This window comes from Rutilus rutilus, assembly GCF_951802725.1.
Source record: "Rutilus rutilus genome assembly, chromosome: 7".
NCBI classification, from domain to species: Eukaryota; Metazoa; Chordata; class Actinopteri; order Cypriniformes; family Leuciscidae; genus Rutilus; species Rutilus rutilus.
This window is the reverse complement of record NC_140221.1, coordinates 5,614,209-5,638,764: the sequence shown is the minus strand read 5'-3', so window position 1 is coordinate 5,638,764 and position 24,556 is coordinate 5,614,209. Positions and strand designations below refer to the sequence as shown.

Sequence of the window (24,556 nt, the reverse complement as noted above, 5' to 3'; positions counted from 1 at the left end):
CCATTATATAATTCTATGATCTGTAAAACATTCAGTTCCAAAAAAAAAAAAAAGGCATCTTGTAATCAAATCATTGTCAACCACAGCTATAGGCTGATTCTTTTGCATTTAATATCTTGATTTACGCCTGCTGATAACTGAACAGCTCAATGAGAGTTTTTACATTTATTGTAGAATTTAAGATAATACAGCGTAGCGAAAACCTGGATATTGTGGAATGGAAAAGCATTGACAAAATCCATTTGTAGGGAGCCTCAGTCTATCCCTATGCAAATGCTTAACAAAAGCGCAAATGCGCGGCATAATTACCACCCGGAGTTTGCATTGTTAGTGCACTTCAAACTGCGAATTAACATTTCCATTCAGATTAATTGACCAATTAACATAATTCTGTTTACATTCTATCTATCTATCTATCTATCTATCTATCTATCTATCTATCTATCTATCTATCTATCTATCTATCTATCTAAAGATGAAGTAAGCTTTGAATATATCAAAGCCTCATGAACCCTATACTTGGCATTGCTGCTGCCCACAGTAATAATGGATAAAGTGTGAAAACTGATTATTCTCTTTAGCTAGCTACTGTCACGCTTGTGTGTAAAACTGCATGCATTTCAGTTCCCCTAATAATATTATTCCAGAAGAGGAGAGAACCCCGTCCGTCGGTGCTGTTGTGAGTTACATCGACTGATTTGTATTAGCCTAACTTCACGATCACCGTTAAAGTAAAGATTTGAACGTACACGACTCGTAGAATCAGAGAGTGTCTATTCAGAGTATTATTGTCTATTTTTCTCGTTTTAATTACGAAATACACTAGCCTAATAGGCCTAAATCAGGAGCTTTTGAGCAACAGAGTTTTTTCTTTCTTTCTTTACCTAACGGAAGTGAACATGTTAGGTAGCCTATACTATTATTATTTTTCTTTCTGTATATGGCCCTAGACGCATGTTAAACACAGCTGCTTTATAATAATAATTAATTAATTAATTAATTAAGGCAAACGATTCGCCGAGATGAGAAACCACCCATTTAATAAGCTTTTGTTATTCCACCCAAAGGACCTGTAGGTACATTTAGGCTAACTCACAATGTAAATAACTTATTGTTAAATGTGAATTTAAAACATCGTCTGTCCCCTCTAATATAATAATAATAATAATAATACTAATAATAACAATCATAATCATAATGGCCAAATAATAACAGCCTAATTAAAGCAAATAATTTTGCCGAGATGAGTAACCACAGACCTAATCATTTAGGCTACAACAAGCATTTGTAATTTTCTAATAAGATTAATCTTGCATGAGGAAAAACACACACAATGTAAATAAATGAGTGTTAAGTGACATTAAAAGTGACCATTTAAAACATCGTCTGTAGGCTACTCTGTCCCCTAACAATAACACAAATATGAAATCTCGATGTAATGCCGTTTATGCATAGGCGCCTCAGCAACAAATACTTGGGTTGAACAGATTGACTTTTCAAAAGAAATACATTTTTCTCCTATAGGAGAAAAAAATGAGAAGCCATGGAAATTCATTTTTCTCTGAACTGCTTTCGCTGTGGAAATTCGGTGAAAAAGACACAGTGCCATCTAGCGATTAATAAACAACATGCAACTGTACAAAACACTGTGTGTTCATAACAGTTCATGGTTGATAACAAAAAAAGTAGGCTATACTTTTAAACCAGCACGCATGATCCTTTCAAGCCCCAAACACTCCGTTATTCTGTTGGTGAGACGAGTCTCTGAACACTCTGTGTTCCTTCCTTCTATCCATCCATCCATTCTTCAAACCGCCTATACTCTGTTAGGTAGTGTGGGTTAAGGTAATGATGAAATACAAATAAAAAATCATAACTATTAAAATGCTGTTTATTGTTAATATATTTTTTTTATAAATATTTAATTTAGGTCGGTGCAGTGAGCATCTTCTGAGTAAAACTGCACACTGGGTTGTTAATGGTAATATTTTTTTTCTTGCAACCCATAACATTCTTCTGTTAAACCTGATATCTTATTGCACTGTGAACTATACAAAATGGTTAAGTGAATGATAAAAAAAATAATAATAATACTGTTTAGTTTATTGTTTATATTTGTGTATTATATTTAAGTTTGGTCAGTACAGTGAGAATATTATCAATGACTGAATCAAAAATGCTTAATTGCTATTTGAGTATTAGAAACATAGCAGCAAAACAGAGAGATAATAAATAAATAAATCTTTGAATTAAATTAAATTAAATTAAATGATCACCACAAGTCTGCATTCGGTGTCTGGAAGGGTACTTGGAATTGAGATTGTTGTTTCGTCCCAGAATTTAATCAGTGCCAAATGACAAGGCAGTCAAAGGCAATGTTACAAGCTGTTGAGAAAATAAAGAGGAAGGCAGGGGTGGGCACGAGTGGGAGGGGTGTGGAAGAAAGACTTGAAGAGAACATGATGAAGTCGGAAACACTAGCTGGAACAACAGAACTGTATCTTTTCTTCTTTTTCCACAGTTGACTGCAAAGAATTTGGCAAGTACAGAAAGAGTATGACAATAGAATGAAGAAAAGCAGTGCACAAAAATGAAACATGTTAAGAACTGAAATGTAATAAAATGAAGTGGAATAGAATAGAATAGAATAGAATAGAATAGAATAGAATAGAATAGAATAGAATAGAATAGAATAGAATAGAATAGGATTCCCTAACGCATTAATCACCAGTTTTTAAAAAAATATAGGTTGAAACCTGTGACAAAATAATTGTATTGTAAATGTTGAATGCAAAAGGAGGAGAAAGGTTTCGAGTCTAATATCCAAGTCTATAAAGACTATCATCAGTGATTATTATGGACTGAAACGTTTTAACAGTTTATCACATGTATTTGTTTCGATTTTGCATCTAAGGTTGAAAGCCTTCATGCTTCTCCATGCTTCTTCTATTCATTCTGAATTGCACTAAATAGTAATTTTGTATTATTATCATTTATTTATTTTTGGATAATACACATACATTGCAAAAAAAGACAATTGTATAGAACTGGTTTAGGAAAAAAAAAAGTGTGTATTGTCTAATAAATGGGACATACAATGCTTACTTTAACAGATAATACAACTGTGGTGAAAAAGAAATAGACCAGTAATTTCCTTAATTTATTTCTTGCAAAATGAACTTTCTTTAAAATAACAAGAATCAAATATAAGCTGGTAAAATAATTGATCTCTCTGTCAGCTTATAGGTGGGACCAATACAAATACAACTCTGAATCGGCAATGACTCTTAGAACAGAGAAGTTGGCCGTGGCATAAAGCAAAGCTTAACACGTTGTTTTGAAACTGGCTGTTTTTAAAACTGATGACATCCAAAGATTCTTTCAGTTTTTTATTATTATTTTGCTCACAGTTGTCCTTCCTTTGTGGAGGGGAAGTAGTGCAACGCAACCCTTCCTCTGAAGAATACCCAGTCCTGTCAGTCAGTGGTGGTCCGTTTAGAGCTGTAGGTCAAGGGTTTAAGTATCATCTGTCATCCAAAGGAAAGCAATTGCTCAAAGAGGAAAAAAAAATGATGTGCAGCAAAAGTGATAGAACACTTAGGCTGTATATTTACTTTACATGCAATCTGCAAGCAATCACATCATTACCACATGATGCAAGCTGATTGGATCCTGCAGCCAATGAGATTGCTGAAACCCTCCACCTCCCTCAGCTCCACCTGCCTTGATATGCTGGAGATTTGCAGAAGCAGTGTGTTTATGTATCTATTAGCATTAGCAAGTCTGTTCTTGCGCTGTGGCAGCAGCAGCGTAGCAGATCTGTCAAGACCAAATACATTAACAGAAACAGAAGGCAGTTTGTTCACTGAAAGTGGTCACAATATTTATTAGATATAAGTCTGTCTTTTGTTTACACAGTTTCTATATTGCTAATTGATAAATGCAAACAATTAAAATGTATACTTTTGAAAGCATCCTTACTTTTCTTTTTCTTTTTTTTTACTGTAAAATAATTATAAAGTAGCCCCAAACGTATACACCTTATTTTTAATGTAAGAGTGGGTGCAGCCATTTGAAACTTGAATGTGTGAGGCTTCCATCGTCATTCGCTTCCAGCTATTTTATCTGTCCAAAAACAGTCCATTATACTGCTTACAATTGCCAAATGTTATTTGTTATCATATTATTTTAATTTCATTATCTGGTGTGTAGCGCAAAAATATTTTTTACCATCTACTGCACTTTCTTCTAGTTATTTACCTATAGCGGCCTACCTGAAGTCTCACACATTCACAGAAAATAGCTTTATTCTGCTTTGAAAAATAAGGTGAATATGACACTGAATTAGATGACAAAATATCAAACCAAGTGGCAAGAATAAAATAGCACAAACACACTTTAAGTAAATTATTCAAAACTATATAATACAAATATACACCATATACACTCTTAGAAGAAAAGTTTATATATAGAACCTTAAATGTTCTTTCAGACGCTTCATATATAGAACCTTTTAGAACCTAAAGCTATTCCCATCATAGGATCATTTTATTAATTTTGTTTTAATTGATGAATTCATTTTTTTAAATGATTATTATATATTTTTTTAGGAATTCAACAGCTCGTAAATACATTATCACAAGAAAAAATGTAATAACCTTGAAACTTGAAAGTATTATGCAATCATTTAAAGGGGTAGTTCACCCAAAAATGAAAATTCTGTCAGTAATTACTCACCCTCATGTTGTTCCAACATCGTTCATCTTCGGAACACAAATTAAGATATTTTTGATTAAATCTGAGAGCTGGATCACTCCTCCACAGGCTTATGGACACTATAACTTGCTGGCCCAGAAAATGCATTAAAGACATCGTTAATATAGTCCAAGTGACTCCAGTGGCTCAATCTTAAGTTTATCAAGCGACGAGAATACTTTTTGTGCGCAAAAATAACGACTTTATTCCACTATTCATTTCCTTCTCTCTGGGCCTCGAGTTTTTTCACGTAGTGTAACTGCGCAGCGCTTCTGTGTTGTACGTCACACGTAGGCTCACTATTGGCCGACGCTGGTCATGTGTGTGATGCGTGTGACGTACAACACAGAAGCGCTGCGCAGTTACACTACGTGAAAAAACTCGAGGCCCAGAGAGAAGGAAATGAATAGTGGAATAAAGTCGTTATTTTTGTGTTTTTTTGCGCACAAAAAGTATTCTCGTCGCTTTATAAACTTAAGATTGAGCCACTGTAGTAACTTGGACTATATTAACAATGTCTTTAATGCATTTTCTGGGCCAGCAAGTTATAATGTCTTAGAAGCCTAGAGGAGTGATCCAGCTCTCAGATTTAATCAAAAATATCTTAATTTGTGTTCCGAAGATGAACGATGTTGGAACAACATGAGGGTGAGTAATTACTGACAGAATTTTCATTTTTGGGTGAACTAACCCTTTAAGACATTTTGGTAAAATGGTTATTTTGATGGTCCACTTTAGACATTCTACTAACTACTATAAGTAACTTCGTTATAACTAAGTCATTAGAGTATTACTAGTCTTTCTGTTTAATATCTGCTATTTTGATGCTCCCCAACATTCATTCTTCTGACTTTAAGTAACTTTGCAACTACATGTAAACGTATCCTATTAACATGAACCCAAACCTGACAGTCTACTAATAGAGTTAGTAGACATAGTTACTACTTTGTAGTTGCAAAGTTATTTATAATTAGTAGAATGTCTAAAGTGGACCATTGAAATAAAGTGTATTTCTCCTTATAGAACCTAAAGGGTTCTTTGAGTCGAGAACCCTAAGGTTCTATATAGAACTAAATTGAACCCTTTTTTTTCTAGTACTATTCAAAATGAAGACAAAGGGTTTTTTTGTTTGTTTTTGTTTTTTTTGGCACTTTATGGTATTTCCTCATCCCATGTCATGCAGGAAATGTTCTCCGGGACCTGGGCTCATCCTGCATGAGACCGCAGGAAGAACATCACAGCTCTAAAACAAGGCCAGAATTAGCACATCGATTTGGTCATGTAAAGGGCTCGACCTGTCAGAACAGCAATAGAGGCTTTAGTCTAGAATAGATAAAGGTAATTTATATTTTTAAATTCGGAAGTTCAGAAAAATTGGAATGTGGAACATTCTGTCTAGAATAAATGGCAAAGAGACACAAGCAAATGCTCCAGAAATCATCTAAACTATATAACTTTGGTTGTGTGGTTTGTTAAAGTCTGTAATTCTATGTGTGAGCAATAATAGTGATGTTTGGCTTCACAAAAATGACTAATGAGACGACGAGGCAAAATTAGGCTGAAATTTAATCAACTGTATTTTAATGTTTAAACACACACACACAAAAAGAATATTCTCACTATTTTGAATTTCAGATGAATTTACACACATGCATTTAAAATCACTTTTTGTTTGATCCCTATAAGCATTAAAAGTAGATTCCCGAAATTCTAATTAAACACTTGATTTTATACACTCCCAATACACTGATAACACATTTGCCTGAAGTCAGGAAATACAATACTCAGAGTTTGTGAGAGTTTAAGTTACTGCTTGTTCTCTGACCAGTAGCAATGTAAAAAACATCAACAAGCAGAGAAATGATTATCCAAGCAGGCATATCTGACAGCTAGTGCTTGCGAAATTGAAATATAACCATCACATAGGCAGGAATTGTTATTAAAGGTGCACCAGTCAATTAATCTTCATAACAAAATTCAACTGCATTTCAATGCAGTTTGCAAACACAAAATATCGCAGAGCTCTATCATTAAAGGAAGTTAAACTCTGTAGGCAGTTTTTAGAAGGAGGATTTCATGTTTTGATTCAACAGTCATTTATGCTGTTACAAGCTTAAAAATACTGCTTATGTATTCTACAACATCACATAGATCAAAAGATGCTAAATGTGCCACCATGCAACACATTTCAGAATATTACATAAAATAATAAGCATTACATTACAAAAACGGATTTTCAATGTTTTCAATGAGGTAAAATGGTATGAAGGGACACTTTAGAGCACAGAGGGGAAAAGTAAGGCAGGACAAGTCAGTACAAGTGTGGAGGAACATATTCAGAGGTTAATATCCTGAAAACAGTATAAGAGTACCAAATGTACTGTAACACTGGGTCTTTAATAACGTTCATGTAATACAGCTCCCTGAAAAAAGAAAAAAAAGTAATTCCAACGACAGAAATTTTCATTTTTGGTTGATCCTTTTCTTTAGCATAGCACATAATCTTTGAGCACTTTGAGCACTACCTGCAATATTCCATAAAGGCTATATTGTTATAAAATATTTTGAAAAGAAGCATGCGATTGAACGCACTGAAAGCAATCTTCAACCTTAAAGGCCTCGTGGGAAATCACCACACGGGAATTCACACCTGGGAGTGTTTGCGCATCTGTGTGCATATATATATATGCTTGTACAATTGTGAGTTTTTGTACAATTGACAAAAGTGTTTGTAAATGATATGTTCCCAAAGTTTGTTCTTAATAAAGCCCAGGCAGGACAAGACAAGAGTGAAGGAAGTGAAATGTAAAGCCTGGCCCTGCCCTGAGGGAAACGTCTGGGAAACTGCTTTAAATGAGCAAGAAAAACTCAGTGCTTCAGCATTTGTGATAAAGGCACTGTGGGGATGAGAGGTTTATATCTACAATATCAGTAACAAATCTAAATGTAGAGCTCCTGATTGAGTAAATCTAATGGGATTGGCTCCGTTGGTTTGATTTGGACAGGCCGGTGTGGTCTCTCTTCTTGAGGAAAGCTTTGCTGTTCCTCAGCCTTTGTGGTCGTGGTTGGTCTCATTCATCAGCAAAACTGGTTCCTCGCACTTGACCTTGCTTGCGAAGCTAAAAAAGAAATTGCAGAAAGAGATGTTTGTGTTTGGCCAGAATCATGGATTACGGCTTATGTAGTCGCCACAAAAAACTTTAACATATACAGTATATTGTTGCGGAATAATAATGATTTTCAATGTTTTTGAAAGAAGTTATATGCTCAACAAGGCTGCATTTATTTGATCACACTCTAAAAATGCTGGGTTGTTTTAACCCATGTTTTGGTCAAATACGGACAAACACAACCTTTGGATTTGAAAATTTGACCTAAACATGGGTTGAAACTACCCAGCATTTTTTTTGAGTGCACAAAATTTAAAAGAATATATTTTAAAAAGTAATTTATTCCTAAATTCCCAGCAGCCATTTATCCAGACTTCAGTGTCACATGATCTTTCAGAAATCATTCTAATATGATTATTTGCTGCTCAATCATTATCAATCATTATTGGTGCGCAATTATGAATAATTCTTATCAACAATGTTGAAAACAGATTTTGCTGCTTTATATTTTTGGGAACCTTGAAAGTTGAAATATATATATATTGTGCTGGGCAACGATTAATCGTGATTAATAGCATCCAAAATAAAAGTTTGTGTTTACATAATATATGTGTGTGTACTGTGTATAATTATTTTGTATATATAAATACACACACGTGCATGTATTTAAGAAATATTTGCATGTATATACTGTATATATATTTATACATAATTTATATTATAAATATTTATATATAAATAAATACAAATTCTTAAATATATACATGCATGTGTGTGTATTTATATATACAAAATAATTATACACAGTACACACACATATATTATGTAAACACAAACTTTTATTTGGGATGCGATTAATCGCCCAGCACAAATTTTTTAACAGCATTTATTTGAAATGAAAATTGTTTGTAACATTATAAATGTCTTTTTAATGTCCAATTTAATGCATACTTGAATAAAAGTATTATTTTCTTTCTTCTTCTTTTTTTTTAAATCATAGGCTACTTAGCCCAAACTTTTGAATGCTATTGTATCACAGTTTCCAAAATAATAATTCAGCACAACTGTTTTCAACATTGATATTAATCAGAAATGTGTCTTGAGCACCAAATCAGCATATTAGAATGATTTCTGGTGGATCATGTGACTGAAGACTGAAGTAATGAAAATTCAGCTTTGATCACATGAATAAATTACATTTTAAACATATTAAAATACAAAGCAGTTCCCCTACATTGTAATAGTATTTCACAATATTGCTGTTTTACTGTATTTCTGATCAAATGCATGCAGCTTTAATTAGCATAAGAGACTCCTCATACCCCCACCCCCCACCCCCCACCCCCCCCCCCCCACCCCCCACCCCACCCCCCACCCCCCCCGTCCCCCCCGTGTATTTCTGTGTAAATGACGGATAGCTAGAACGGACTTGAGTGCAGGTCTCAGGACATTGAGCTCAAGTCGTGACACAGCCAATTAGTGGCTGAAATTGGTGGAGCTCGGTAAGAATTCTTAAACAGACAAACGTTAATATCACCTGAGCAGATAGCAGTGGGAACTAACCCGTCCATTCCTCATTTGGAATCATGGCACAGGTGCTTTTCAAGCGCAGAAATCCATTTGTATGTTAATGAGCCCTCAAGGAAGTCGAAGCATGCCACACATGCTCAACACACATCAAGCGCACACAGACTGTTAGAGCCCCAGAAAACCACAGACGAGGCTGTTATGTCACACAGTCAGAGAGTTTTGTCAGAGGTTGGACGAGTCACTGTTAGTCAATAACAGACATTTCTTTCCCAGGCAATGGACCAGATATTCTACCTTTTATCCATTGACCCTCTCCAGATGACAAAAATGCTCTCTGAAGAAATTCTATTACTTGATATGGGTGAGTTTCTTCTTGTTGAAAGCATGCTGGATATACATATCCACTGTGATAAATTAATTCCAAGATTAAACGTGAAGTTAAGTATTATATACTCATTTTATTTATTTATTGCCAATGCAGACTGAATTGGAAAAATTTACTGGGCATAAATATTTCTTGCTGGCCATGAGACTGTACTTTGCAATTATTGTTTTGATTAAAAATATATTTTTGTCTGAAGGGCAGTTGCATTATTTAATCATTTTCTTTGACTTGCATATTAGTGAGAATGAGCCATGGAGCCATTGTGATTTTGTTCCTCATTGATCTGTTTTGGTGACTTAATGCAAGAATTCTTAAACTCTTGTCAAAAAATCCTTTACGCATCCTAGATGAATTTCTGATAGGAAATGTCCCACTGTGCTCACAACACAACAAATGTTTTCTTTTAGACAGTTTGATTTGACTGACTGAATAAATGAATAAATATACTTTGGCAACCCCTCGGCCAAAAACCATGCTGGTGGATTAAAAAACCAATGGGAGGATTGCTTTGAACTTGAAAAGGGACAAAATCCCAAAACTATTTCACCATGTTTTATTTCCCCTTGTAAAAGTATCGAATTTGGGGGCTGGTCTCCCCAGGGGCCTAAATTATGATGGTAGTTGACTAAACTCTTGAAAAAGGGTTATGGGATTAGTTTCAAATTAACAAAACCAAACCAATTCAATCAAGCTTTGATTGTACCATGACGCTGATCATCAACTTTCTCTGTCACCTCAGGCTTTGATCCTGAGTTCATAGAGCATGTGGACATGAAAGAGTGACATCAGTTGCGAAATCGCATGCCTTTGTAACTGTTGTAGGCCAGTAAGATCTGTGCGTGTAAACCTCACTCCCCTGATCTCAAGAGGCACTCTAGCGACTGACGCTAGCGGCTGTGGTCTTTAGCCTCCTTGTTAGAGCGCCCGCACTCCACACCATTCGAATCCCACTCGGAGCTGGGTAGGACTGGTTAAATTTGGTGCCGTGACCCGGATGGGAGTGAGGTTTAGGGGGGTGAGTGTAACTGTTGTAGGCCAGTAAGAGCTGTGCGTGCAAACCTCACTCCCCTGATCTCAAGACCACAGTTCGAATCCCGCTCGGAGCGGGTTAGTAGGACCGGTTACACCTTGAATCATAAAGAAACTGCAATTCAATTCTCGCGAGAGAATCAGCAACATTCATTTCTATCTTCTGCCAAAGATGAACTCTTTCCCCACCATTGACGTAAATTTCCGGCTTTACGTGTTTTCACTGTTATATGGTAGGGAACGCTATTATGCATCTTCTGAAAGAATACAGAATCTCCTGATCAAAGACAGGACAAAAAAGAAGTAGAAATAAACAATATCACATGTAATCAGATGCATATGTAAAATAACGGGATTATCAATATTAAACAGCATATAAATAAAAAAAGCTTAATGTTACTGCATGAAATTTTGACCCAGGATGAGCTATAGGACTGTGAAGCTTTGGGGCTATTGATGGACTCTATCTACTCTGAATCTGATCCAGACGTAGTATTTGACAAAAAAAATATATATATATATTTTCTCCGCTTTTTGCTCAAAATGTTGTTTTTTCGTTAATGAAAATTACCCACATTCAAGTGTTGATTAAACAAAAAGGAATGCATAAAGCTAGAAAAAAATTGGGGAAAAAGTTAAGAGATTGAAGAATATGCAGAACATAAATGCATTTACACAACAAGAAGAAAAGTTGATAAGCTACTGATTCCAAATCTTATTATATATTACATATTATCTGTATATATTTATATTCATTTAAACTAAATGCTTAATAATAATTGTTAAACTAAAATTGCTCATGTGTAATAGAATAAGGATGTAATAATTATATAAATAATATAAAATAATTATAATAAATAATCATCCCTATAGCCAGACAATTCTGTCTTTAAAAATCAGTTACTATGTAGTAAGCTTTAATTTGGAGTAAGAGAAACTGGGGGAGTGACTTTATGGCAACAGACATGTGTCACTTTGCTCACAGCTGATTCAATTTCGGTTTGACATCTTTTACACAGAAGATATTAGCAGTGAAGCTATGAACTTTCATGGTGCCTAAAAACCAGGGTTGGTGCAAACTAAACTGAATCATACCTGCTAGCCACCTAAACCAGCTTCATGGTATAGGTCCCAGGTCAATCTGTTTAACTGTCTGTAACTAGGTGATTTCTTCAACGATGCGTTGTACTATGGTAGGTAAGCAGTGAGTTACGCCATTGTACGAGAAACGCACCCCTGATTGATTCATATGGATTAGTTTTACAATCTCTTTATGATCTTTTTGAAGCATCAAAGTGGTAGTTGCGTAGCAGTCAATGGAGGGACAGGAATCTCTCAAATTTCATCGAAAAGATGGCATGAGGGTGAGTAAACGATGACAGAATAAATTTTTTGGGTGAACTAACCCTTTATCAGTGGTCAATAACACACAATCACCTATTCAAAGAACATCTGATTGCAGCGGCGGTTTCTTCATTAGGGCGATTGGGCGACGCACCACCAAAGTGTGAAAGGGACTTTTTCAATCACAATCTCATTCAACCACAGAGTTACGCTAGCAGTCACTCACTGTTGTTCTGCCTCTGGATATAGTCCAATCAGCGCCAAGTCACGTTCTGTGGAGTACCGCCTCTTTTTGGGCGATTTCACTATGGCCGAAAATCGCCCAGAGTGTTCCCATAGACTTACATTCAAAGATTTTTTTTTTCGAACTGCAGGCACTGCAATGCATTCTCTATGGGTTCCGGGAGGGCTCGCACTAACGTGCTTTCGTCATCACACGTAAACTTCACTTGTGCAGCGATTGGTTGAAACAAATATACCTCTAATAATATTTAGCCATAAGCTGAAGTGACATCCAATAATTTCCTCAGTGCATAACTTACATTTCACGGACATATTCTCCATCTGTAAATGTTAGAAAGTCAATATTTCCAGCTTGTTGTCATGAGCTAAACTTCTGTGAACGAGCGTCGCCGCGTACATGCGCGCCGAACAGACGGAGCGCAATAGAATAGGAGCGCAATTATTCTGACTAAAATATACATTAGCACTAAATTATAAATATATTTAGCTAAAATATTTGTTGTTGAATATTTGTTGTTGTTGGTGAACATAAATGTGCTAGAGAATTTCAAACCTACATGTGTATTTTTATGATATTAGCTTTGTTTTTATTTTTTATTTTTTATTTTTTATTTTAAGTTTAGTAAATTTAACTACTTCTTTAAAAAGCATTATTTTGTTTTTAGATTGTAATGTTGCAATGTTAGAATGTAATGTGATTTGACCCCTTTTTTGGATAGACTGCAGATAGACAGCAAGGTTTCACTATGTTTGTTTTTATAACCTTCAATATGAACATTGTTTGTAGGACAATATTGATCAGGATATTAAATATTTAAAAAAAAAATTAAATACAGTTTTTTTTTTATTCAAATAGAAAAATAATAATTAAATACTCAGATTATACCATACATCGCCATTTAGCCCAAAAATTCAGATTTATTTGGCAAATGGCTATTTCCCAACCCTACCGGCTGAAGTTTTAGCTAAACGTTAGGCTAATGATAGCTACATTATCACTGTTAAATTGTTATTTAACAATTAGCCTACATTCAGTCCTGAATTAATAATTCAGTTTGTTGCGCCCCCCCAAATTTTTTTAGCACCAGCCGCCACTGTCTGATTGCACGCACAAATAGAATTATAGCTTTTCAAAGATTATAACATCCAATCAGGGGTACATTTTGCATACGACATGACTCGCTTCTTAATCACCATTGTTGGAGAAACTAACTAGCTAGTCACAACTGTTTCCCGAACCACAACTTTGTCGCACATCCGTCGTTCAAACCACGTTGGTTCAACAATATAAAGACGTCACACATGTGGTGGAGTAAAAACATCTTCTAATTAATCCATTCTAGATTGAATTAATGTCAGATTATTGCTGAATGTAAATATCGAACATGGCATCTGAAGACCACTTTGCTTTATTTCCAGATGTTTCAATCAATGGCAAATTCCCCCTTACCTCACTCCGGGGTTCCCCCAACATGCGCACTCTTCAGAAACAACACTTTAATTCGTATTTTTCTCAAGAGCATGATCTATGTATTGACGTCATAACAAGAAACTATGGTCCAGATTTACGAAACAGGGCAATTTATCGTGAGAGCGCAATTCCAAATAAGTGCAATGTGAGTGGAAAAAATTAAAGAACACAGACGCAGCTGGATAATTTCCCTAATGACCAATGCAATCTACGAGTTAGCGTCTGGTTTAAGACATGCTTTTTTGGGCGGTAAATAATGGTGCAAACATCAGTAAATTGACGAGCGCCAACCTTAGTAAATCACCTTGCATGATTCATTTAAATACTTTCCTCCCAAAAATTTTGCGTCTGATAGAGAAACTCCTAAATGCACATTTTTAAAGCATGTGCCACCAATTTTAGAATGACCCATGCTGAATCCTTTTATAAACACCGCATACATAAATTTGAATAAATAAATGAATTTGCAAAATATATCTGAATATTAACTAATCTGAAATTCAAAACAGTCTCCAAATGCCTCCATCTGCTCAATTTCATCGCATCCTTTGTTTCCAAATTCTTTTCTTTCCCTCTCCCCTCTGCTTTCTTCTAGCCATTATTCGTCAGTGGATGGCAGAAGAACTGTATTTGGACTGCACTCCAAAGAAACTCTGCAAGCACTCTAGGATTGGAAGCGCCACGAGACAATGATATTTTTGTTCTGTCTGGAATCATTCTGAAGGGTGGGTGGTCTCTAGGCAAACGATTACAGGCCAGTGCACAAAATCTGGCTTTTTACTAGCGTCATACGCAGTGTTGGGGGTAACTCATTACAAGTAGCTTGAGTTATGTAATCAGATTACTTTTTCAAGTAACAAGTAAAGTAACACATTACTTTTTCAATTTACAACAAAATATCTAAGTTACTTTTTTAAATAAGTAACTCTAGTTACTTTTTCACATTTATTGACTGATAGTTCTCCTGTCCTCACGTTGATAGAAATAAAGTGAGGAGGTGGTGTGTGTGTGTGTGTGTGTGTGTGTGTGTGTGTGTGTGTGTGTGTGTGTGTGTGTGTGTGTAATCATGATGGTTTAGGCTATTTTAGTTCTAGACTAAATGTGAACATTCATCTCACTTGCACGAAAACATTCAGTATTCCTCAAAATGAATAAAATGAGTAAAATGTTTTTAATGAACTATATTAAATTACACAAATATACTTTATGTATTTAATCTCACTTTATTAACCACACTGTAAAAAAAAAAATACATCCCCAAGTCAAAATTTTCTAGTGACTGGTCACATCTAAATTTTTCAATTAGTCTGACGTATAATTGTCATTGAGCCAATGTTAACAGACTATTGCAACAAGAATTGCACTTGGGCCAATTTAAAAATTCTGATGTGACCAGTCACTAGAAAATTTTGACAATTTTGACAATTTGAAAAAAAAATGTTTTACAGTGCAACGTCTTTGCTGCTGACCTTCAATGATCTAATTCAACCATAAGCATTACTAATAAGCAAAAATGACTTAAGATTAGATTTAAAAATAACAGTGTTGAACTTTCTTCTCCTGTATCCTTCCGTTCTTTAACCCAGAATGGCTGAAAGGTTTGTTTGAGTGGCGCCCTCTATTGTACAGGAGTAAATATGCATTTCCTTCAGCCTGAGGCTTATTCACTTCACTTTTGGTGTGAAAGGGCCTTAACATTTGCCAAAAATATAACTTTTTTTGTTGTTATTAAAAAACAAACAAGCCAAGCCCAGGTGAGAAAAAAGTAGCGCAAAAGTAATGTAACGCATTACTTTTCATAAAAAGTAACTAAGTTATGCATTTAGTTACTTTTGGGGGGGAGTAACGCAATATTTTAATGCATTACTTATAAAAGTAACTTTCCCCAACACTGCGGATTCAAAGCCAAGGGTCATTAAGCAGTTACAGTTTGCAGATGTGTTCAAAAGACTAACTAATACACTAATAGTTACAAGTTTTGACATGCTGGAGTGAATTAAAAAACCTTGATAGTTAAAGAAAAGGTCACGAGAATTTGCCAAGTCAGACAAATTTTGTTGATCCTGAAACAACATTCCTGTCCAAAAATGTTGTCCTAACCCTACCCATAAAATCAGAGGGATATGATAGGTGAATAACACTGATGTAGAAGCACCTAACCCTGGTTGTAAGCCTAAACTTGACATAAACGGTAAATTTGTCTCTCAAATCTGATTGCTTGATTGGAATATTGTTCCAGGATCAACAGATATGTTGATCCAGGAACAGGTTGCGCTTGGTGAAATGATGTTCACCTTAAAGGAAAGTGCCAATCATACAGTGGGCACAGTGAGAATTGGAAACAGCCTTTGCCCGCTGGGTGCTTTTGCTTCACAGCAGGCGAGACTAACGTGCAAGCGCTAATCTCATTGGCTAGTGCTTTCACCATTCGCATTTTAATTTCAGCAAATCATTTTGGGTGACCGCAAACAACGGGATCAATACTTTTTTTAAAAGCCTCCCAAAATCTCAAAGTGTATCACTACATAATTCCTATACCTCGATTGTGCTTTAATGATTTTATTATTACTATCTGTTAATTGTTATTCTAAAATGTGGAATACAAAATAATAAAAATATGAGCTAGTATGTACAAATTGTTGATAGGTATATTGTACAGTGGTGGTGTAATAATAATAATAATAATATGTTTATTTTATATAGAGCCTTTCGGTGACTTTACAATAGTAAGACCAATAAACATGACAGCAGGCATAAATAAAGGCAAAATAAACACTGAGCGTAGAGAAATATAACAGAGAGAAACATAACATACATAACACAAACCAGATCATAAGACTAAGGATCATAAGGTTAAAATATATGTTTTAAGGCGGGCTTTGAAATCATGTAATGATGTGGGGTTGTGAATTATTGGGAAATAGAAGTCCAGAGTGTTGGGGCATCGATACAGAAGGACCTGCCACCAAATGATACTAGTTTGTGGTGAGGGACCAGCAATAGACCCAATAGAGACCATGGAGGGCTTTGAATGTGATGTGAAGTGCCTTGTATTGAATACAGAAACTAACGGGTAGCTGTAATCTGCGTAAAACAAGTGTAATGTGGGAGGACCCTGGCTACGGAGTTCTGAATACATTGGATTGGAACTTATTTAGTGTTGTAGTGTGTGAGCCAGACAATAAAAAGTGCATTTAATAATTAAAACAATGCTAAGCAATCACTGCTGTGAACCCACAATCCTGCCAGTTGCACTTACACAGCATTTTTTTAAGCTAAACTGGATGTAGCTAGTCCTCTACAGCCTTTGTGCCCTGCACGGACCCCCTTTTACGCATCTGAGTACTAAATGATAGCATTAGCTGACCAGGGTACATGACAATAAGCTGAGAACTCATGTACCCCATCTGTACAAAGAGTACAACATATTAATAAAATGTGGTATAATATTACAAATATAAAGGGGTCCTTGTTCTTATGATATATAAGAGGTATGTATATACCATTAAAACATCCTGCAATATTGATAGCTTAAAGCGTCCTCCTCATCATAAACAAAGCATTTATTTAACCAAGCTCCAAAGATTATTCGTTTGGATGTATTGTTGTGTCTGTTACATCACACAGGCAAACACATAACTACCTCAAGAGCAAGAAATCGACAAATCGTTTGATATGATTGCACCATAGCCTACTGGCGTTCAGTCATGAAGTCGCCATGAAACAGAAGTTGCAATAGTCTTTTCTTCCCTATTGTCACATATACTGTACAAGAGGAACAATTTCTGGAATGAGAAAGGAACTTAATTTCGTCCTTCTGGAATTGATTGGATGGTAGGAAGTTGGGCATTGCTAACTACATGGAGGCAAATAAAGATGTGCACAGATAAATAATTTAAAATAAACATTGCAACACTCTGTATTCATGGTAACTTTAATGGCCGCGACACAGACGTGTATGGAAGCTTGTTTCCGCCACTGAATAATAAATAAATAATAATAATTGCTATTTTTTATCTCACAATTCTGACTCTTTTTTTTCTCACAATTGCGATATATCAAGTCAGAATTGTGACTTTTTTTCTCAGAATTGCGAGATATGAAGTCAGAATTGTGAGAAATAAAGTCGCAATTCTGAGAAATAAAGACGCAATTGCGAGATATAAAGTCAGAATTACATGATATAAAGTCGCAATTGCGTGTTATAAAGTCAGAATTGTGAGATATAAACTATTCTGAGGTAAAAAAAAAAAAATCTGTCTTTTTTTCCCCTTAGAATTGGACTTTATATCTCGCAATTGTGAGTTTATATCTCACAATTCTGAGAAAAGATGTCAGAATTGCGAGATATAAACTCGCAATTATGTTATAAAGTCAGAATTGCGTGATATAAAGTCAGAATTGCGTGAAATAAAGTCGCAATTGCGTGTTATAAAGTCAGAATTGCGAGATATAAAATCAGAATTGCGTGAAATAAAGTCAGAATTGCGTGATATAAAGTCGCAATTGCGAGAAAAAAAGTCAGAATTCTGACTTTATAAGGCGCAATTGCGACTTTATTTCTCGCAATTCTGACTTTATAACACGCAATTCTGATTTTATATCTCGCAATTCTGACTTTATATCTCGCAATTCTGAGAAATAAAGTCAGAACTGCGAGATGTAAACTCGCAATTGTGAGATAAAAAGTCGCAATTATCTTTTAAAATGTTTTATTCAGTGGCGAAAATAAGCTTCCATAGACGTGAGCATTGCGTCGCATTAAAAGCAAATAAAACCCATTAGAATTACTATACAGTATACTGATACTCGTTCAATTTCTGACATACTCCACGCACTAGAGTCAGTCGACAGCAGTCTGTACAGACTTCAGAAGGATCCGGAAAACAGTGGATGGTTTATTTTAAATGACGTCCTGGATTGCGTCGGAAGATTAACTTTGTTCCAAGCATTTGACTGTGCCTTGTTGACAAAATAATCAAATGCAGTGTAATGGAGAGTTCGTAAAGAAACCTTTGTTGGACCTGACAGCAGATACATCGCAAATCGTAAGTAAACGATTTCATTATGCTTTGTCTGTAAATGTACCCATGTGCAATGGCGAGGGGGCGTTGATACATTTTCCTAAGCGATGATATTAACCAATCATAACAGTGGCAGTTTACTGACAAGCCTTGAAAGAGCCACCCCTTCAAAACATTCATAGATGATGCTTGAAAAAAAAAATTCTGCATTTTTTTTTTTTGTGTGTGATAAAAACTTTATCAACATTATAAGTAAACCTCAAGGAACTAATTAAAATATATTTTTTTAAATTCACACTAACAAGTGCTTTTCTTCCTGACAGCTAAGTTGGGGTTTGACTACAGATTCAGCACAATCTGTGTAATGTGTAAATGTGTATGAGTGTACGCACCTCCTCCAGCTCTTTCTGTGTCTCCTCTTCCATCCTTCTGATATCCTCCATGTTGAGCTCTACCCACTTATCAATCCAGCAGAACAGCTGCCGGTGGAAGTTGGTGAAGATTCTCTTCTCTTGCTTAGTAAATGACCGAAAAACAAAGCACATAAATCACAAACCATTCCACAGAATTGTAACACCGTACATTTACAGGATGGAATTACACTTGCTTTAATTACATAGCAAAATATTACGGTAAGTAGGAATGTCAACATTAAAATGTTACAATTATTGGTAACACTTTAGTTTAAGGTGACGTGTACTTACATGTACTTACTATAGTAATAACAGTAAATTATGCATAATTACAAGTAACTAACCCTAAACCAAACCCTAACCATAACTCTATAGTAAGTCCATGTAGTTAATTAATATTACTCAGAGTAAGTACAATGTAACGACGTCACCTTAAAATAAAATGTAACCAAATCACTTATAACAAATATCCCAGAAAGGTGAAATTCTGCAGTTTTATTCCTAATATACAATAACAATTCACTTTAGATGGAGTTGAATTAAAACCATTTCTAATATATCTGAGTTAATGCATTTCTGGAGATCTTACCTTGTGAAGGAAGCTTTCTATCCTGTTCTGCAGGCCCCACCACTTAAACTTGACCGTGACAAGCTTGTAAGCACACATTCGTGGGCTGTCAGGGTTATTAACCAGTTCTTTCTGTGAGGTTTCAAACATAAATTAATGAAGCTATGTCGACCATGCAGAAATTAAATCTTAACATAAAACACTAATACAGTACAGAGGTCCTAAAATCAAATTATGCAGATGCTTTTCTTAGAAGATCTCCAGAATAGATGCGGTAATAATCGGCAAAAACACATTTTAGGTGCGCCACAATCTAACAAGCCTTAGGAAGGTTAATCTAGTCTTCAATACACACAAATGAAGACATCTCTAATTCATATTCATGTGGACACGCACATGTCTTAGTTTGTGCCAATCACCGTGACGCCTTTTACGGTCCATCAAAGCGGAGTGATTCATCTTCATTAGCTCTTAACTGCAAAACACTTCCACTAATACACTCAGAGGTAACTTACTCAGAGGTCATTGTAGAAATAGCACTGTACATTTTTACTGAACTGTAATTTTAGATTGTGCTGCTGTTTAAATTCACAAGGCCAGGACAAAAAAACATTAAAAAACAGACTAAAATCATTATTCACTGAAAACCTTGATATTCAGTCCATCTCTCCCTGTTGTGTGTGTGTGTGTGTGTGTGTGTGTGTGTGTGTGTGTGTGTGTGTGTGTGTGTGTGTGTGTGTGTGTGTGTGTGTGTGTGTGTGTGTGTGTGTGTGTGTGTGTGTGTGTGTGTGTGTGTGTGTGTGTGTGTGTGTGTGTGTGTGTGTGTGTGTGTGCGTGTGTGTGTGTGTCCATAAATGTAACTGTAATCCATTAGTTACAGAGAAAAAGTTTGTAATTAAATTGTAATTATTCATTTATTGAAAATGTTAACGATTACAACGGGATTACATATGAATATTTTCTGTAAAAAGCTAGGATATGTTGAATAATATTAATTTAATCACACAGACACACACACACACACTTAATTGATTTCTTTCCCAAATTGCACTGACGGCTCTAAAATATGAGACACTAATGTTTCAGGAGTTTAGGACACAGAATAGGGCACATACTTATTTGATAACTGTTTTATTTCATATTTGTGTTTATCCATATGCTTTATTTTTTTAAGATTAACTGTTTTTTGCAAGGCATTGTTAGATGCCAGTGTTTCCTGTCATATGTGACCCCTGGACAACAAAATGGAAAGCTGAAAGCTGAATAAATAAGCTTTCCATTGATGTATGGTTTGTTAGGATAGGATGATATTTGACCGAGATACTTCTCAATCGAAATATTGAGAAAATCGTCCTTAAAGTTGTCCATTTATGTTCGCGATTGTGCTGCATTCACTCCCAAAAATAAATGTTTGATATATTTAAAGTAGGAAATTTACAAAATACCTTCATGGATCATGAGCTTTACTTAATACCCTAATGATTTTTGCCATAAAAGAAAAATCGATAATTTTGCCCCATAAAAAGTATTGTTGGCTATTGCCACAAATATACCCGTGCTGGTTTTGTGATCCAGGGTCACATATGCATTTAAATCTGTATTTAACCTCAGAAGATCTCAAAGTAAAAAGAGATGATAAAGCCTGATTTTGTAGTGGCTGTACACTAAACTAAACTTTATGTTAAGGTGTCATTGTTACAGTGTAATTATATATTTAAGTACTGAGTAATATTAATTAACAACATGTACTTACTATGGGGTTAGGGTAGGATTAGGGTTTGGTTTAGGATTAGTTGCATTTAATTATGCATAATTTACTGTTATTACTATAGTAAGTACATGTAACATATGTAACAAGGACACTGTAAAATAAAGTGTTACCCTAAATTATTCCAATCTTAATTCAAGTGATAAAGGATTTTGAAAGTCTGACAGTAATCAGTGTTGAGCGCTACTGTAAGGTTAACCCTGCCTGGTTTAAATGTTTGAAAATGATTAACAGTTGAAATCATTAGTTAGTTCTTTATTGGCACTGACAGATCACGTAGAACTTTAAACAGCCATGGAGCCTTTCCATTGCAAAAAAAAAGTATTAGTATAGGCAAGGCAAGGCAAGGCAAGTTTATTTATATAGCACATTTCATACACAATGGCAATTCAAAGTGCTTTACATAGAAGAAATTAAAATAATAAAAAGAAATAAGAATAATTACAACAGTTTAGAAAAATAAAATAAAATACAGTACAAACAGTCGGACGAACATTGGCACAGTGCTCATTCAGTAAATGCATAGCTAAACAGATGTGTTTTGAGTCTGGATTTGAATGTGACTACTGTAGGAGCACATCTGATCTCCTCTGGAAGCTGGTTCCAGCTGCGGCTGGCATAATAGCTAAAAGCAGACTCGCCATGCTTAGAGTGAACCCTTGGTATTTCAAGCTGATATGATCCTAATGATCTGAGTGATCTGTTGGGTTTATATTCAGTGAGCATATCTGCAATGTATTGAGGTCCTAGGCCATTGAATGATTTATATACCAGTAATAATACTTTAAAATCAATCCTAAATTTAACTGGGAGCCAGTGTAAAGACCTGAGGACTGGTGTGATATGTTCATATTTTCTGGTTCTGCTCAGAATCCTGGCAGCGGCGTTCTGTATGAGCTGCAACTGTCTTATGGTCTTTTTGGGAAGGCCAGTGAGGAGTCCATTACAATAATCCACCCTGCTGGTGATGAAAGCATGAACAAGTTTCTCTAAGTCTTGTCTAGAAACAAAGCATCTTATTCTTGCAATATTTTTCAGATGATAGTATGCTGATTTAGTTATTGCTTTGACATGACTACTGAAACTAAGCTCTGACTCTAGTGTCACACCAAGATTCCTGACTTGATTTTTGGTTGTTTGACCCCTAGAGTGAAGGTATGCGTTCACCTTGAGAACTTCATCTTTGTTTCCAAAAGCAATGACTTCAGTTTTGTCTTTGTTTAACTGAAGAAAGTTTTGACACATCCAACTGTTGACTTCATCAATGCATTGGCACAGGGAGTCAATAATGTTCTTCAAACCAAGAACAACATGATTCTTTTAAGAACTGTTCACTAAAATGCTTTTACGGGAAACCAAAATGGTTCTTCTATAGCATCATTTCAAAAAACCTTTATTTTAAAGCCTTGGTTATACTTTCGCCTGGCTCCGCAGCGCGAGTCTCCGCAGACGGACGAGGCGTTTATACTTGACGCGCTCGCCGTTGTACTATTCTGTGAAACGATAGGGGGCGACTCGAGTAATTGTCCTCTAAACCATCAGGAATCAGCGGTGAGAAGAAGAAAGCTACACACGTGACAATGTTTATTTTAGTACACCACCACCAATACCACACTACAAAAAGAATCGTGTAAAACCCAGTAAACCCTGAGATTATTACTCGTGACAATAAAACAAAATATATGGATATGAGAATGTGTAGGCTATACAATATATCTAAATGAACAATCTCTAACATATTTTCTAATTTCACTAAACATTAAGTTTCGTGAACATTTTTATTAAACATGGACCTTTATGTTCATTAAAAATACTTTTTATGCTATTGAATGGTCATATTTTAAATGTAAGCAACTAATTTAGACGTGCAAACTGGGTGCTGGTGTGGTGAGAAGTTCGAGCTCGGCCAGATTCGGCTCAAAGTCGTTCATCTTCGGATGCGGCGCCGCGCACGTTGTTACAAAATCTGCCGTGCACACCGCCAGGCGAAATGGGCCCTTGCGCACCCAACGCGCGCGACCGCCCACACCGCGATGACGTCATTTTTGCCGCGCGCACCTTCGCGCTTGTGCAGACGCGTCGAGTATAAACCAGGCTTAAGAGTGCAGACTGATCTGGAAGGCACTTTCCTAAAATCACTGTAAGCCTAAGTACATCATAGAACCATTTCCACCAATGGTCTCTACGATCAACTTAGCTCATGATGATTTGGGGAAACGCAGCCCTGGTCGTTGAGTTTAGTTTGCTAAATCAATCCAGATGCAGAGATTACCAGGCCACAAGTAAATCAGTATCAGTAAATAACAACATAAACTTCAGTCCTCACACTAAAATATTGAATGACTTTAGAAGACTTTGAGTATATATTACATGAGTCAAATAGAGCATCTGGTTTATATGATGGTTTAAACGCTCTGGTATTCATTTATTGTAACTGCTTGGGGGGAAAAAAATTCTTCACAATGTTTCATTCCTTTGATGGAAAAGTAGAATGAAGGGTGAGAAAAAGGGTCCCTACCATCCAATTGGGTCCCAGTGGTCCTCTGCCGGTCTTGACTGACTTAAAAATAGCTGGATCCTCGTCTGCCTTGTAGTCCTGCATTTAACAGATAAAAATCAACCTTTAAAATTTAAAATGTACACTGTATACTACAATTTTGTGAATTAGACTTGCTCATCATCATTAGTGAATAACTATAAACCTTCATTTTGTGGATACTCACATTCTTAACCAATAGAACATTTGGAAAGCTGCTGCATTTATTTATTTATTTATTACTTTTTTTTAAGAGCTTATTTACACTTCGAAACTGCCAAATTTAAACCCTTAGTAAGCAGATTCATCAGGGAATATATGTCAAAACTTGAGTCAGGTACACCCTTATAGACTGAGGTTATGCCTAATAGAGCCCAAGT

General features: G+C 35.6%; 1 protein-coding gene across 4 annotated transcripts in view; it reads right to left on the bottom strand.

Annotated features, from left to right (window-relative positions):
• Nucleotides 1-6,303: 6,303 nt before the first annotated feature.
• Nucleotides 6,304-24,556, bottom strand: part of LOC311293894 (phosphatidylinositol transfer protein beta isoform-like) — a 29,489-nt gene continuing 11,236 nt past the window's right edge. For all 4 annotated transcript variants that reach the window (XM_084414431.1, XM_084414433.1, XM_084414430.1 and 1 more), the window contains 4 exons: nucleotides 24,159-24,236; nucleotides 19,894-20,004; nucleotides 19,284-19,406; nucleotides 6,304-7,874 (listed from right to left, as the gene is read on the bottom strand). In XM_084414431.1, the coding sequence (XP_084270557.1) occupies nucleotides 7,827-7,874; nucleotides 19,284-19,406; nucleotides 19,894-20,004; nucleotides 24,159-24,236 (360 nt within the window). In that variant the 3' untranslated portion in view covers nucleotides 6,304-7,826. The remainder of the gene's footprint in view (nucleotides 7,875-19,283; nucleotides 19,407-19,893; nucleotides 20,005-24,158; nucleotides 24,237-24,556) is intronic.